Genomic DNA, 17,187 nt, shown 5'->3' with positions numbered 1-17,187 from the left:
ACAAGCTAGTCAAAGTAAAAGATCTTGGTGCGTTTGCTGATTTTGTCGAAAGCGGCGAAAGGATGAACCGACGAATTCTCTATTTGACTGTATCAATCTTCCTCTATTGCGTAGCATGCAGCCAGTTCGCTATTGTGAAGGGAGCTAACCAGGGTTGCCAAGCTACAGGTAGACTCTGGCTCAGGCCGGCGCATCAGGAGAACTCACACGGAGGACAAACGTCACAATAGTTTGGACCAACTTCTAATTCACTGCATCCAACTGGCTCGCCTGCATTGCAAACGTGGCGCAGATATTGGTGCATCCACCCTACTTCAGGAATATGCCGCAGGCTGGGGCAGAGGGAAACCGTAGTAGATTTATGGCATTCCTCAGCATCTCTCACAGTTGTATCTGCAGAAATTAGCCCGCAGACCGTTGCCGCGGACTAATCCCTGCCACTATTTGTTCTCGTTGCGCACTCTCTACAAGATCCACATCGAAATCCAATCTCAAAGTTCCACCCGCAAACTATATCATTTACAGTACGCAGTCCCAATATATGATGCGGTTTCTTTTTCCTTCGCCGTCCAGAGAAATATTACATGCGAGTGGTAACGTCGGGTTATTTGGCCACCAACATAGGTGGCTGGGCACTATAAAAAATGCAGTATCCTCCGTACACGAACTTACAGACTTTTCGAGCCATAGAACCGGTGGGAGCTCACGGGTATTCTTGCACTCGAGGGCGTGATGGATGCCAATAGGACTACCAGCCATAATGTACCCAATTTTTCGTGGCAGTTGGACTCAGAAGCCGCACTTGCTGCTAGATAGCATCTGCAAAGAGAAGTTTGCCTTTCCAAGTGGAACATCTACTGCTGATACAGCTATTGCTCCCCCGCAAGATCTTGTACGAACTCATGCCCGTGCGTATCGTCCCTAAACGCACTCCCTGGTCACAGGTTCCTGATGTGAATTTGATCTCTTTGGGGGGGGGAGCGCAAACGCAAAGCTGCTCACGATCCCGCTTTTATTGCGAACCTGGATTGGTGCACATTTGCAAGACTGAACCTTGGGCCAAAACTAACGTTCTGGACGACAAAACAGCTTCAAATCTGACTTTAATAAAGTGTTTCTGTTGTCCAGCACTAGCACGCACAGACGGCAACAGAACCTTCCTGACACAAACCGGTGATTTCTCCCAATATTACCTTACGTTGTCGTAGGCAAGCATATATATATATATATATATATATATATATATATTATAGGCCTTCCGTTGGCAGGGATATATGGCATCCCTGGTAGCAGTTAATTTCAGCAAAATTTCAGCAAAGTCATAAAGCCCGTTTTAGTTGCATAATCAGGCGAGCGCATTTCTGAATTACGAATGAAACAGATGCTTCGCACCCTGGTCTCGGTGCCTCAGTGCGGCTCCCTGTGTACGGTCAAATTGGTGTGTTGTACAGTAATATTCTGGCTTTCGAGTGCATTGCCACAACTATGCTGGTTGCTATCTAACCACCTCCAGAGACCTCCATTGCTAGCCTGAAACTCAAGCGTTTGCGGGACAGCTACCTACCTCCTGGACAACCGTGTACGAGGGAGGTGGACGGCAGGCAATATATATGAGCAGAAAATCATGGCCTAACTGGCTGTATAATGAGCTGGTCCTACAGCATTGTGGTCATTAATGATACAAAGAGGGTAGGGTATTAATCCGTCTAGGAATGGGAACCCCGCAGCCTGCAGCGAAACTTTATACTGACTCCCATGAGACATCACACAGCCCGAACCCAATATGATGCTGGGAGCGTATTAGAGGCACAAACTGAAATTTTCCGATTAAATTTTCTCCAACAAAACTTAAACGGAGGCAAGATCACAAGCTGGGTTTGATCATTTGCGCATAGTTGCCAGCCGCTAGTACAAGTTGCAGATGTTCTTTTGGGTGTTCACATATTAGACAATCTGAATATGCTTCCTACCGCTTCCCCAGTTCACCGCGAGAAGGTACACCGACAGTGATGCCCGTTCGCCCAAAAGCCACTTGGGTAGTGCAATGCGGCATAGTTCACTCATCCCGTCAGGCCCTCACGCCCTACCTGATCTTTGTCGCATGCATCTCTGTGGATAGGCGCACACGCTTCCCCATTTGTTGAGGCTTGGTCGTGGAGCTAATGATTGCATTCGTACGATGGAACGAACTTAGGTGTGAGGCTTGTTTTGCGTAGGAAAAAGTCAGCATGTGGCTTTGCCTTGCCTTTATAAGGGAGTAAGGTGTACGCAGGTGTAAAGCTTGTTGACACGTCACTCTGCCAGGGTTGTCTTTTCCTGCCTGATGGTGCGTGAAGTAAAGACCCTGTTGCAGCCAGCCTTGGGCTTTGTTTATCTCATATTCATGACCGTAGGTGGCGAACAATCCGGTGGACGCAAACATTTTTGGTACAGTAAACGTGCATTGACAAGATTAATGGATTGAGGTGTTTTGGTGTGTCCCAAAACACCTTGGAATGGTCTATGCATGCCTTTAAGAAACGCCCTAAAATAGCAGATTAGTATACTCGAAAAAATCCACTGGCATGCATGTGCAACGCGATGAAGCCCTCTGCAAAGTGGAGCGTTACGCACATGCTAAATGAAACCATTTCGTGTACTTTTTGTGGGGTAGGGCTTGTACGAGAGTGCTGGTTGACCTCCGGAATTAATATGACTAGTAAATAGCTCGCATTCGGTCTCATTTTTGGCTGTTAGTCAATACCATGTAGTGCTTGAACTCCAACTCTGCATTGGCAGCCATAAAGAAGTTCGAACAAAGATGGAATCTACGCAGCAATCCGACAGAACTCTTAGAGTGAGAAAACGTCGTCTGGGAAACCCGTTAAGTCCAAGGGGCTGTGAGGTGCACATTTTTCAAGCTTCATTTCCTACTCTTCACGACGAAAACCTGGTATGACCAGCTGATACCAGCGGATGCATTCATGTACTGCGTTCTACATTTGACGGCCGACGCCGGCAGCCCAAAAGCTTGGTTCAGAACTAAATCAAAGCAGGTGCTTTCATCGACGAGAATGTGCTAGTCCCTGCATATTCACTCTATACGATAGTCAGTAGCTTCCACTGCCTCTTTTTGCACTGTCCTTCAACACCAGATTACGGGATAGAATACAAACCGAAGTAGAGACTCAAACTGAGTAGTGAATTCCGGCTACTGCCTGTAGTCGGCATGCGTACGGAAAAGCGGTCTCTTTAAAGTCGCGCCAAAGAGTCACTGTTCGCTTGGTCTCATTGCTGCAAAACAGAGACGCAAGATAGAAATGCTACAGAATGAAGCTGCCCTCCGCTAAATGGTACCAACGCCAATAAGAAAACGCACCCTTTCTGGTTCAAACACCCCTGGGCAGTTTTATGCATTATCAGATGGCACCCGATTGTTCCGCTTCTTTCGGTGCTGAGCAGCGAGCTGAATGGAGCAACAGCACTACGCAGTATCTGACAAAATGCTGAGAGGAACAGTTAACTCTCACCAAGCACTCCGTCTTATGCGTCTGGGAAGGATTCCCATGTCGTATAAGAGGTGAACTTTTCTGTGGTTCACCTGCACATCAGGAACCCGTTAACGTAGGCGTTTTCTTTGTCATAAAACGAGCTTTCACATTTTTGATGTGCTCGGAGATAATCTGCAGGCGGAGGACGTAGCGGGTGAAGAAGCGTATTGGCGCAGTGTCGCTTTCTATACAAGAAAAGTGTCCCCTTATAAAGGGAATGAGGCAACGCCTTGCCCAAGTCACTGTGGCGCATGTAAAGAAAAAAGCGTGGCGCGGACACTCAGTGAAAAACATCAACATGTGTAAGCCAAGCGACGCGCTTGCTTTGGCGCTGATGATATGAATGCAGTGAAAGATGCTTCCAAAGGAAAACGAAAACAACCAGAACAGGATCGAACGGACAAAACAGTACGGGGTAAGGTATGTCATTACCGTTTAGTGACGGTGCTCCTTGAAATGCTACGGAGGACGCATTGGCAGCGCTCTGCGAGGTGAACCGTCGCGCATAGGAGGCGAATCCTCCTTCACAAGCTTGGCCTTTCCTTCACTTAATGCTACCTAGTAAAATAAAACACACAAGCTGCGCACCCCATGTATATGCTAAGCTCATTGGAAGGGCTGCAACAGATTAAACAACGAGCTTATTAAGGGTTGCATGTGGGAAGTGGAAGCGTTGTCGTTCCAGTTAGAGAAGGGGAACGTACAAGCTGTGTGCCACATATGCGCGCGAATTTGCACCAATACGTTCCACTAAGCAAGTGCCGTCAAAGTAGCCTTTTAACGTGTACCGGCACTGACTCGAGGGTGCCTGTACGTGAGCATTGAGATTACTTCGCCATCCAAGGTTGGTTCATGTGGGTCGCCCTACTGCAAGCCAGATTTGTCCGCGGAACGAAACCTTGAAGAGCGGCTGTGAGGCTTCCTTTTTTCGTGCAAGAAACTGTATGTAAAACCGGCGGCTCCATAAGCAAGGGCTACGCCATGTTTATGGGCTTGTGGCCTGTCTGTTAGCTTTGTGCGGCGTGAGGTGAGTGGTACGCTTGTAAGCTGTAGCATGCTCTGCCTAGAGTTGGTGAATCTGTTGTCTCTACATGTGCGTAGATTGACTGTCGAGGGCCAATTAATTGCTTAGCCACTGTTTTCAGTGCCTGTCCATCAAGCGGAGGCCTTGATATGCTTGCTTGTGGGGTTACCTTCCAGCATGGGCTGCCGCTGGTGTTGCAAGGAAGTGTGCTGCAACTCATGACAGTCTATTTATCCTTCGCATCAGTCATGTAAATTCTTGCTTCAGTCTCCAAGGCCCTTGGATACTGTAGGGGAGGCCACATGCATTTTTTTGAATCCTTCAGGTGGTTTGACATTGCCTAGCGGGTATAACCCGGCGGCTATAGCCGCTAGGTAGGATCCCCCGCTATGCTCAATGACTATCGTTACACTTGGTAGCACCGTAACCTCAGGAGGGATAGCGGCAAGCGCTGAAGCCCACAAATCCCACAGTGGGGAGGACTGTTTATACCAAGGGTCAGGCGTGATGGGGCCGTTTTCCAAGAAGACGGAAACATTTAGTGTTCTCCCAAAAAGCTCCGTCGAAGATTTAGTCATTCCTCACTTCTAACGCTGGAGACTGGTCAGACTATGCCATCTTATGGGCACATCACCTCATGAAAACCAGCGCAGTATCCGCATCCCACCCAGCGGAGAATGTGTTAAGCATTCATGCAGGATGCATCAGCCCTTGCCAACCGCTCAAGTATGAGCGGTGCTTAGATGATGGGATAGTGCAGGAGTTTATTGCTGTTCTGGAGTTGTTGTTTCGTCTTCTAAGTGCACGCGAAGAGCTACAGTTGCTACGGGCATCGTACTTAATAGACAAATAGACACGACAATGGCGATTACACCTAAGCGAAGTTGTAACTTCTACGACGCACATCCGAACTATGAAAGCTGTCCGATATGCGCTGCAGTGAAGGCTTACCCCAACGTCTACATAAGAGCAAGCTAAGTCAAAAACTGAAAATTCTAAAGCAAGGGAAACTGTCTGCAGAGTGCTACATCGAGGAGAGCCAGTCCAGCGGCAGTACAATACAAGGGGCCACGAAGATTATTTGTCAATTTATGGCAGGGCTGTCCCCAAGAGATGAGCAAGCGGCAACCGTCTGGACTGCGAAGAGGAAAATAAGTAGTGAAAGGGTTGACCTCACCGAGACGATGAACTATTATCGGCTGGTGGAGCTGCAGGCGGTAGGGGCTGCAATGGCTTGATGGTCACGCGCTCTCTTCCAGCTTGGAGGACAGCCAGAAAATTTGACTAAAGCCTTATGCTTCTCTTTTCAGCTCTTCCAAATAGGAAAAAATGGTTTCTAGCGGTCAAAAGCCCGCTCGCTGCTGTTCCTCCATCCTTGCCGCCCTGACTAACGCTGTTGGCGACCAACACTGCTGGAGATTCTGCTGCAGCAGCTGCAATGGCGCCACTGACTGGACCTGCCTCTTTGGCCAAGCTTTGTCACGCCAGCGTCGGGGATGCGCGTTGGATTCCTGCCTGTCAGTAATACTCACGTGTCCGTATAGCCTAGCGCGTTAGCAAAGGTTGCGATTAGGAGCATCAGGACAGGTGGAGCAGACTATATTAGAGCAACGCAAACAGCCATTCAGGCAAATACGTGTAAACTCGTTCGGCTTCCTTCTGATCGAACTGGGATGTAACCACACGCAGGAGCAAATTGACAGAACAGGTTGCTTCATCCCTTTCTGGCGCCACTAGTTCTGTTCCTCCTTAAATTGGTAGTCAAGAAGCGAAGTAATAAGTACAGGGGAAATCATAAGTGCCACTAGTAAACCCAAGGCACCGTGGAACTGCATTACCAATAACGGAAGGCTAAAGCTACTATTGCGAGCGAGCCAGCAGTCGCCTATCGTCATGGTGCAAATCCAGAAGCCGCAACAGGATCGGCAGCCTTTCTGCTAATCTAGTCCTCTTCTGCTACGGCGGGAGGCATCATCTCGTTAGGCTGAGGAGGTCCTTGGTGGTAAGGAGAAAAGTGAAGCTTTTCCGGGTGTACAGGCACCCCTCCCGAGCCTGCCTCTCTGGAAACAACAGCAGCAGCAACGCATACAACACAGTAGCAGACACAGCAACACTTAGTGTGGAAGTAAAACACAGGAATCCACGTCGTTAAGTACCAGTAACAGCGGTTGTAACTTAAAGTGCGCAGCACCAGCAAATTCATCGTGCGTCTGTACAGCATCGGGTCGACAATCTGTAGGGATGCTGCCGAAGCAACGCTCACTGCAGGCGGCATTTAACCAAGTCAGGGTGAAGCAGCAAGACATGGTGACCCTGAAGATACCTGCAACACCAGTAGCACTAGCAGCTATAGCACTATTTTCAGGAGAGCTAAATCAAAGACACATCTGCGAGCCCACACGCGCAAGAGCACGCACAATTGCCACAACACCCAACGGCTTCTCGGTGCTTCACGATGGCAGCAGCATCAACCATTAAGGTTGTGACGGCAGCATCCCCTGCATTCGCTTCCCAGCAGCAGCAGCGGTTGCAGCAAGTGCCGTGACGATCGCTGCAACAGGCAGTAATGTGAACGCGGCAGCACCACCAGCACCTACAGTGAGATTTAGGAGAGCCAGCCACAGCACAGCAGAAGCAACACCACACCGCTAACAAGTTCACCTGAGCACGCCAATTTCCTCGAGGGTCCTCTGAATGTCCTCAGGGCGGATGGCTGTAGCTCGCACCAACTCCTATAGCAACACAAGACAGAAAGGGAGTCACAGAGCCGCACCGGATACGATAACCGAGACTGAGGAGGCCAGACGAATATACTAAAAGCGAGAACAAAAAGAACAAGACCTAAAACTTGGGACAAGGAGACAAAATGCAATTTCCTACAAGCAAGTATAGTGAGAGATGGCACGCAACAGGCAAACAGGCAATACCAGAGAAACACATATGCAGGCAAAGTACAGGTGTACGGCTGGAAAGAGAAAGAGGGAAGCGGCCGATGTCGAGATAAAAATAGCAGAGGTAGATATAGCAAAGGACACTTGGATGCAGCGAGAAGGCCCGAAATGGCAAGAAGCCCTACTGTTTCAGCAGCAGCACACACGAACAGACGCGAAAAGCCGCAGCATGCACTCCACTAGTAGCACAAGCAAGCAAAAAAGGCAGCGCATAGATGCAGCACTGGCAGCAGTGAAAGCAGCAGAGCACGCAGCAATATCAGATGCTGCAGCAAATGAAGCAAAAGCTGGCTGCACCGGCAAGCGACAAAACCAGCAGAAGCTGATGCAATCACAGCATCATAAGTACTCAAGCCACCAGCAGCTGCATCATCAACAATTGCACCGGCTACAGAAGCAGCAGCAGTAACAGGATGCTTACGTGTATGGACACGCGCTTCTTGGCCATCCATTGTGGCTCTGAGAGTAGGTTCAGCAGCCGCCAACTCCACCAACCAATGTAACTAAGTCGCCCCAAGTCGGAGAGGGGCCTTTCCGGTCCCCCGCGTTTATTTTCCTTCAATGACAGTACATAGCTAAAAGATATCAAGAAACGGCCGTAGCCTTTGCGCTGGTGCTGCGGGAGTGTCAAAATACTGAAGGGAGAAAACAGCACACGAGACGCGCGCTTGCTGTTGCTGCCGTCACTATGCTCGCTTATTTCAGTGTTTCTTTTGCGACGTTTATTGCTGCTGTTGCTAATTTTGGCTTCAGTGCGGCAGCTCGGAAGCGCACTGCTACTAGCTTTGCTGCTGCGTCTACTACAATTGTTGATGCTCTTGGGTGTTGCCGCGATGACAAGTTGGCTGCAGTGGTTTGGAAGTGCATGCGCACTTCCAAAACACTGCTTCCACCCCGTAACGATGCGGCTACGTTTCCACTAACAACAGCAGCAAGGGAGCTGCCAGCACGAATAGCCAGGAAGCCATAAGAATCAGCGAATGCATGAGCAACAGCAGTACTGGAAGCAGCAACGGCCTCACCAGGCGAGATTGTACCCTTGAAGAGACACCTTTTCCTGCAGCAAACAAGCACTTAACCAAACCAAGCAGTTGCTGTATCGTCTGCGGCTACTGCTGCTGTTGATGCAGCCTTGAGCTATTAATCCAGCAGTGAGTTTACCCCCCCAAACCACGAAACTTTCAGTATTTCACGAATCAACAGAAGCATCGAGGGGCCTAAAAATAACTACCTTTGAAAAGTATCCAATGAGGTGAGCTCCCCCCGCGTCCACCTGAAAAGTTACATGGGATCGTTTCATATAGCGGTAAGCAACTGGACTAGCACAACAGGGGCCGTTGCAACAACCGCCGAAGCCCGCAGCAGCAAATAAGTTCACAGTCTAAGCAGGAGCAGCAGAAGCGGCGTCCACGCCCGTAGAAACTTCAATGGCAACATCAATGCCCACAGAAGGCGCAGCAACTGCGGCACCAAAGTGCTGTTAAAGCAGCAGCGTTCGCATAAGAGCAGCATCGAAGCGACAAACTGGAGCGGCAGCAGTAGCAGACCTCTGTAAGGACGTAGAACAGGAAGGGCTCGACGTCAAACTGAAGCGTCTTATGGTCCAGGAAGAGTTTCGCCAAAAAGCACAAGTTCTCCTGTACAACATGCGCACAGTCACATGCTACTTCCCGTGCTCCTGCTTTTGCTGTTCCTTGCCTTACTGCTGCAGCTGTCCCGCTGGTACAAGCTCCACGTATGTTGCTGCTGGCTTCGAGGTAAAGGGCACCTACGCTGTACACTCGCGCTGACTTGCCGTCGACTTCAAACATGGACAAGCTGCAGCAGAAGCAGCGAAAGCAAATAAGCGAAAATGCATCATTGAAAATCCTTCACACCAGCAGCAGGCACGCTTGTAGAGGTGTGGGCGGCAAACTGCTGCTCCAAAAATAACAGCCGCAGAGGCAGCCGAACAAGAGGCCCCGGTTCTTGCTTAGCTGCCCAGTTGTACAAATCTTGCACATTGCAACGCTCAGCATGCCCGCATCCGCACCAGCCATCAGCAGCAGCAGGCGCCTGGCTGTGTTCGGAAGCGACTGACTGTCCATCTCTGTAGATTTCGTTGCCTGGGGGGTGCCTAACGGTGCACCTCAGGGAGTGCGTGAGGAGCTCAGACGCCTTGAGGAAGAAGGAGAGGCAAAATTCGCAAATGTGAAGATCGGTGGCTTGCGCCTCTGCCGGATAGGGCGAAAAGTACCATGTGTCAATCTCCTGACCCCCAAAGTATATCTTGTTCACCGTCTTCACGCGTGTCGCCTCTTCATGCGCCGCCAACGTCGCTGAGTCCATGCCCTCGTGCTCCTCGTCGTCGTGCTGCAGTGGGGGCCGTCAAAACCATACAGAGACAAACGCATGCAAACAAAACGGAGCGGAGACAGCGATGGGGATCAGTAGAAGCAGGCAAAGCGCGGGACAGGAGGAGGCATCTGACCAGCACTCACAAGAGGCTTCGCAGTTACGACTCAGAAAAACTTCACTCAGAAAGCAGGACGCCAAGATTATTTGTACAGACTGGAGGGCAGAGAGACGAAGATGAAGGAGAACGCAACAAGCAACAGACAAAAGCTCAAATTGAGCAGATTCCTGTTTCTCCCACGCCTCAAACCGACGCAGACACTGAATGCGTACACAACTATACAAGTGCGTGCCAGTGGGTTCCACCGATTCCATCGGCGTCAGTTCCGTCAGTGATTATTCAAGCATAGGGGGCCGAGACAAGCAAATGGCCTGTGGTCATTTGCGTGCGTACGACGGACCCTAAAGTAAACACTTAGTCCTCAAGTCGTCCACTAACACGACAGCTTTTTGATGACAGCACTGAAGCTCCAAATTTGGCTATGTGCATACACAATGTGAATTCGGCTGGGCACAAAATCCGCATATCCGGCAAGGAGATGGATAGCATGCAGAGAGGACGCGCGAGAAAGCCAGAAAAAAACGCGAACAAAGTGAGACAAAGAGATAGAAGCAAACGATCGGAGACAAAAGCATCTTTGCCACTTTTCACTGTGCTGGTACAGCAATTTGAACGCACGCACGTCTGAAAAGACAAGTGAAGGGTCAAAGAGCAGCGCTTTCAGCTCCTCAGCTTCTGCATGCCGCTCCTGCTCAAGTCGCTTCCATGCAGCGGCAGCCGCGGCGCAATCATCTTCCCCTTTGTGTTCTGCTGCTGGTGGCGTTACTGCTGCTGGGGATGCATCCACTGGCTCTTGAGGTGGACTGGCAGAAGCACTAGTAGCAGACGCAGCAGCAGCATCAGAGGCAACCACGCTTTCGTGAAACACCTTCATTCGCTTTGGCATGTGCTCATCTGTCCTATCAGCATCTGCTGTCGCTTCGTCGCGCACTGCCTCTAGTGCTGCTGTATCGGCTGCTCCTGTTGCTGCGGCTCCAGTCGCAGCACCTGCTTGCCGTGAGGTGCCGTGCTGATCGAAACCCGTAGGCAGCAAGACCTGCCCCCGTGCATTTACGGGAAGCAAGTCAGAAAACCGCAACCAGCAGTCTAGTCGTCGGTTGGTCAGGCGGTAGTGAACGTAATATTCATAAGCGCTAGGACACGCTGCTCCTGCTGCTGTTTCGCTGGTGCTGCTGCCTGCTGGATCGAAGGTGGAAGAACCCCCCGCCTTTGAGGCTGAACTCTTGCTGGTGCTGCTCTTACTGATGCTGCTGATGCTGCTGATGCAACCGCTGCTGCTGCTTCTCAACTGTCTGGCAAGCCCTGGTTGCATCACCTCATCTGGCAGGTGCGAGCCCGTCTCGCCGTGGGTCCTCACTGACAAAATCTGCAGCAGCAGCGACAGAGATGCACGCATGGACGCCCTGCTGCGGCACAAGATAAGATATAGAAGCAACAGCGGCAGCAAGAGAACCAAGTTTCCGGGGCTGCAGCGGCAGCCGCAGTTCTGTTGGAGCAGCAGCACCAGAGGGATCATCACAGGCAGCTGGGCACACCAATGAATCATCACCAACAGAAGCAACTGCAACAGTGCGACCACAAACAGGAATGAACCACAACTTCATGCAATTTACCTTAGCCAGTCTGTGCTCCCCCGTTGGCTTGAAAAGTGCTGCAACCCACTGGTTGGTGCCCAGACACCGTGCCTTCTTCCCCCCAGAAGTCGGACCCCGCTGCTGTTGTTGCTGCTGCTGATGCTTGCTACTGGCACGGTGAATAGTCGTGCCGCGAACAGAAGAGACGCTAATGCTGCTGTTGCTGCTGCTGTTGCGCACTGAAGAGACGAAGCTGCTTCTGCAGCTGCCGCCGCCGCTGCTGCCGCTGTTGCCACTGTAGCCAGCGCTGCTGGCGCTGTTGTTGTTCGCAGCGCTGCTACTAAACCGATATGAAGATACGACGCTGCTGCTTATACTACTACCGCCATGAATCGATGACGAACTTGACCCGTCCGACATCTGGTGCCCTTCAGCAGCACCTGTTGCAGGATTCGCCGTAGCAGTTGCTGCTGTTTCAGCGTTACCCGGAGCAAGCATCCCTCCGCCGTGAGCAGGATCCGGAAGATCCATGTTGCTGTTGCTGGCTTTGTTGCTTCTGCTGCTTTTGCTGCTGTTGCTGCTTCTGCTCCGGTCGCTGCAGTTGCTGCTTTTGCTGCTGCTGCTGCTTTTGCTGCAGTTGCTGCTCTTGCTGCAGTTGCTGCTGTTGCTCAGCTGCCGTTTCATTTGCTGTACATGCGGATCCTGTTGCTACTCCCGTCGGCTTCCTTCGCTTATCCGAGAAGCGGCCTATGAGGCTGGCCCTGCCGCAGCGGCTCTGCCGTTGTTTCTGCTGGTACGGATGCTGCTGCTAGTGCAAATGACACTGCCTTGCCAAATGTGCTACAGACAGGCTGAGCGTATGTTTATTGTCCTCTTTAAGGCCCGTGTGACTCGTGCTCCTGCCGTCACTCGCTAGGGCTGACAGGGCTTGCAGTGATGCCGTTGTTGCTGTTGTTGCGCCTGCTAATGCTGCAGGAAAACGCAGGACAAACTAAGAAACTTCGCTGTGAGAGCAGGCTTCTGCGAGCAATCCAATGAAAGAAAAGCTCCTGCCACGATCCCAGAAGTAGCAGGAGAAGAGCATATCCCCGTCGCTGGTGCTTCTGTGCCGGAGCCGTTTCAGCTGCGGCGGGGGACGAATGCTGCATTACAATGGCTAGGTTATATTGAGCTTTTACTTCTTATTATGACTGTATGCTGCTGTTGCATCTGTAATGGCCCTCCAGGGGGCCCCTTCTGCCGCTGCTGCCGACAGTGGCGGAACGAACAGAGCCTAGGGGCTTGCTGCATGCACGCGAATACTGAAGGGTAGAAAGACTGATTAAAGCCCAAATAAGCTAAGTACTTTTTATATGGCGGAAGTGATGAGATTTGCTGCGTACACTCAACGCTTTTCTTCACAACTGCTGCCCCGGGCTGCAAACGCCAAAACCGCAAAGCCCTAAACCCTATGGCAACAATAGTCCTACATCATGGCCGAGGGAAATCGTACCCTGCAGTAGAGTTAAAGTACGTAAGGAACGATTTCTCCCAGAGGCCACTGACCTTCCCGCCGCTCTCCAGGCGTCCTATGGGCAGCTGCACACGGTCCTGCATGCGACGAGGCGTCTGTGTGTAGCATGGCCGGTGTGAAGTTTGTACGTGTGTCTCTACTTACGTGCAGGCCATCTATGTACGACAAAGTAGGCGTTTAACAAATGTGTGCAGTGTTAGTGCGCGCAACAAAGTGGGTTTGGTTATGCCTGCAGGTGGGACTGCCTTACAGCATCAGTTGCAACGACGTGCGGCACAGCAGATGGGCGGCCTGTTCCTCTCCGCAGCAACCCCAGGCCCTTGGTCGTTATTCCCAGGATGCGTGAGGAAAATGGTGGAAGGGGGGGAAAGGGGGTGCTTCAGCTGCTTTTGAGGAGCTATTTTCTAAAGTATCATGGCTATTTGGCTGCTTACGACGGTATTCGAATGGAACCGAGGACTTCCATTACGCTTGGCAGCAATGCATTGTTCGTCCGAGCAGGTGAGAGAAACGAACCTAGACCCCACAGCGTGGCGGCCTGTTTCATGAAACAGACCAGTAGTGAAGGTACTTTGAAGACGGGCAGAAGACTCCTTAGGTTCTCTCCCATAATCTTCTCAGCCCCTTTTTTTTCCCTTGCACAGCAAATATTGATGAGGGTCTGCCCGTTGGCGGAAAAGTGGGCAACGGCCCAGAGCCCATTTAGCGGAAAGTGCTTCAACAACAGCAATCTTCTGAGAAATACCTCCGCCTTCGCCGATCCACCAAAGATGACTAGCGCCCCAATAAGGGAGCGGGGAAGAATTCCCTTGCTTCTCTGGAGTTGTATTTCCGTCTCCGAAGTGCGCTCGAAGAGGTTCACTTGCTATTAGCATCGTCCTTATTGGACGGGGAGACACGAAAATGCTGGCTGGGTCTACGCAAGTGTACCAGTTTCCGGAGCGCGTCGGGAGAATGAAAGCCTTCTTAAGTAGGGTGCGGTGTAGCTTTGCTCCTATGTTGGCGAGGGAGCATGCCATGGCATCACTGAGAACAGCTCCCAGAGCGATGCTATCGATAGAGCACTACGTCGACGAGAATCGGCGCTTGGTGAGCAGAAGGCCGACGGTGAACTCCAAGTTTTCTGTATCAACAGTTTAGCATGGCTGTCGCCTGGAGAGCGGTAATTGGTTAGAGGCTGAGATGCAGAGCTGGAACCAAGGAGTGAATTGATGGAACTCGCGGCGATGATTGTAGTGAAAGCTGGCCTACACTGTTACTACGATAGATCCCTAGGTTAGACAGAATAGGTGCGCACGCTACTATCGCGCCCTTAAACCTATGATTCTCGCTAAAACCACGAATAAACACCGTTAACAACCAAATATGTGATCGAGTTCCTATTATTGTTCCCCCAAGGAAAACTCAGAATAATAGAACTGATCCCCCGACCCTCCCCTAGGGCGGGGCCAGGGTCGCAGCAACAGCCTCGCACCCAGCCCCAAGCTGGTGCCGGCTGGCGACCACTCTGATCCTATGAAGAGGCTTCCCTATCTAAAAGTGTCCTAATCTCCCTATTCTCTGAAATACTCTACAATATTCGTTTCTTTTCCTGATTTTAGGCCTCTAGAGGCCACACCAAAGCACCATTGTAGTGCCTGTGCACTACAATGGTGGAGTAATTGACGCGTCAAAGGGAAAAACACCAGTTTCACCGCTCTAAGTGGGAAGAGGATAGACAGATTTGGAAGCGTCTCCGAGATGCAATTTACACACATTCGGGTTGTCAATGCCAGCCCCACCGGCTGTAGGAAGTCGGCAAATCCGCACTCAGAAATCCGGATGGGCGTACAGATTGACACATCCGCTTCCGCGCACCGCAGAAAGCCATCTACTTCGACGTTTCAGAAGCATGATATGAATAAGGAAGCTGGCGAAGCCAGATATCAAGCAGCGTCACATAGAAATGAGACGCATCCTTCAGGGAAACTCCGTGGTCCCCAAACACGTGCGGAGTGGTAGTGGGGCTGAAAGTGGTGACAACCGCACCTACAGATCAGCGCCGAGTTAACTCGCAGTTTACCTAAGTTCGTCTTGATGGTCAGGGCTTGTTAGCCCTACTTGATACAGGCTGCGTAGCTGATCTGGCATCGGTACTTACGGCGAGTCGGTCCAGTGCATAGGTATTTTGGTTGGCGCAGCCACTGCAATTGCACTTCGCCAATAGCAAGCAGGAAACAAAAATCAGCAAAACCAAGGGCGTAAAATAGGAACTCCATTCAGAAATGGCTCATGCTGTCATGTTGCAGAACTTTTACGGTGGACCAGGTCGACACAAGGTAATCGCAAGAGTGCCGTGGGCCACCCATTGCAGGGCGCACGTGCAGCCCCCGCACGGCATCCTTGAGATTTATTTTCCCGGAGGCACTGAGATCGTGCACTTCTCAGAGCTCCCAACAAACTATGTCTACGGTAAGGGGTCTGGACGCACTGTCGCAAAGAAAAGGGAGCGAGGAGTGTCCTACGCAGTGCAAAGCCGCTGCAGCAAGCGCGGGAGAACGGCATGCAGTCCTTGGTGATGCTCCTGCGAAGGACCGCGGTATTGTGGGATTCAACCTAGCGAGTGCCTCAGCAACAGCATAAGTGGGCACAATTGGAAGAAGAGTTCTCAGATTTTCTAACTAAAAAAGGGCTAGTAGGGGGCCGGCGACTCGCTGGGAATGCCCAAGTTGCTGCATCCAACACAGTCACAACAGTCCCATGCATTGTTCCTCATGACAGATAACCCCGCATCCTGGAAAGGTAATGGAGCCGCAAGCAAAGTAACTGTAAAGAAGAGGCAACTTTCAACCGTCAACCAGTGTTTTCGGACACAATTCAGCGCAGGCCAAGAAAAAGCACAGGAAGCTGTTCATGTGCGAAGATTTCGATCCCCCCATCAGTCTATTTATCATTTGATCACTGATCCGCTTTCTGTTTATTACAAATGCATCCCAACCAAACCAATCGGAAATGTACGCATGCGCCGCACCCCATGAATTTCGTCCACGTTCAACCGGTGGGTGCTGCATTGATAGTGGCACAGAGACGCTCGTATCTACTACCAAGCTAGCATACGGTGCTGAATGATAACCTAGTGTTATGTGACGTTCCTTCTTGCCAGCAGCTAGCATGGCACCGCCGCCCTCAGCACCTTTTTTTCCCATATTCCCCGACTCCCGCCACGAGACTAAGTCCCACACACGCACTCGCACACTAGGGTAGGCGTGAATGCGAATTTCACTGGCAGGACAACTGCTAGTTCGTGTGTCCAGAAAGTGGGGAAGTGATGGTTCCATAGATGGAGGACTTGCTCATGATCAGCAGGAATGTGGGCACCACGTGCAGCACCTGCAGCGTGCTCTGCAACTGCTACCTGAGAAGCAATGACACTGAAAGGACGAACGTGTTCGGGGATCATGCAAACAACTAGGTTCTGGCACGCCCCGCGAATAAGTTTCCACGGCTATCATAAGGAAAGGGTGTTGGGTGGCTCTGCCGGCCTCCGCAGGAAGACTTCACTTTCAAGCAGTTCAAGGGTATCAACAAAATGGTCACTAACGCGCCCTTCCGAAGTCCTCACAGGTAGGCACTGTATTCTGCAAAACTTTTTCTCTGTGGTTATTCCAGTCTCCTTTGTGCACTGCGTTCGTCTCACTCCAAAGGTACTCAGGCAAGTGCGATTAGTGCAAAGCTCAACCGCACGTGACGGGTCAAGCACTACAGCCTAGACAGCGATCTGTTGTGGTACCAGACGAAGCGTAGGCTCCGCCGATTTTACATTCCAGCATCGCTTCGGAGAATGCACGCTCATGCAGTAGAGGGTCGTGGTGAGGTGAACACAGCAGTGGAGCTAGCGGGTATCTCCTTTATGTGACCTTTGTTGCGCCCCTCAGCAGAAGAACATGCCATCACTTCTCCGGAATGTTAGCAACGAGATCCGCTGAGTAATTTCACACTGGGACTTTCACAGAGACTCCCGACCCCAAAATGGATATGGATACGTATCTCCATGGAAAGTACTGCGCATTTGCCATCGGCCAAGGGCTACAGAGCACCTGCTTCGTCTTCAAAATGCTCAGCAGCTGCGCCCACTCCTTCCCTCATTTGAGCTTTTTTTAC

At 51.1% G+C, this 17,187-nt stretch overlaps 1 protein-coding gene across 1 annotated transcript; it reads right to left on the bottom strand.

Annotated features, from left to right (window-relative positions):
- Positions 1 to 6,496: 6,496 nt before the first annotated feature.
- EAH_00008910 (histone acetyltransferase, putative) lies at positions 6,497 to 12,218 on the bottom strand (the record flags this gene model as incomplete). Its single annotated transcript, XM_013395479.1, has 8 exons — positions 6,497 to 6,614; positions 7,216 to 7,286; positions 7,927 to 8,140; positions 8,528 to 8,562; positions 9,053 to 9,323; positions 9,742 to 9,857; positions 10,583 to 11,326; positions 11,574 to 12,218. 8 exons carry the CDS (start codon positions 12,216 to 12,218, stop codon positions 6,497 to 6,499), a joined length of 2,214 nt encoding a protein of 737 aa, XP_013250933.1.
- Positions 12,219 to 17,187: the final 4,969 nt, after the last annotated feature.

This window comes from Eimeria acervulina, genomic scaffold, assembly GCF_000499425.1.
Source record: "Eimeria acervulina Houghton genomic scaffold, Eah_scaff43, whole genome shotgun sequence".
Taxonomy (NCBI): Eukaryota; Apicomplexa; class Conoidasida; order Eucoccidiorida; family Eimeriidae; genus Eimeria; species Eimeria acervulina.
Note: the sequence above shows the minus strand (reverse complement) of the source record. Positions and strands in the feature narration are given on the sequence as shown.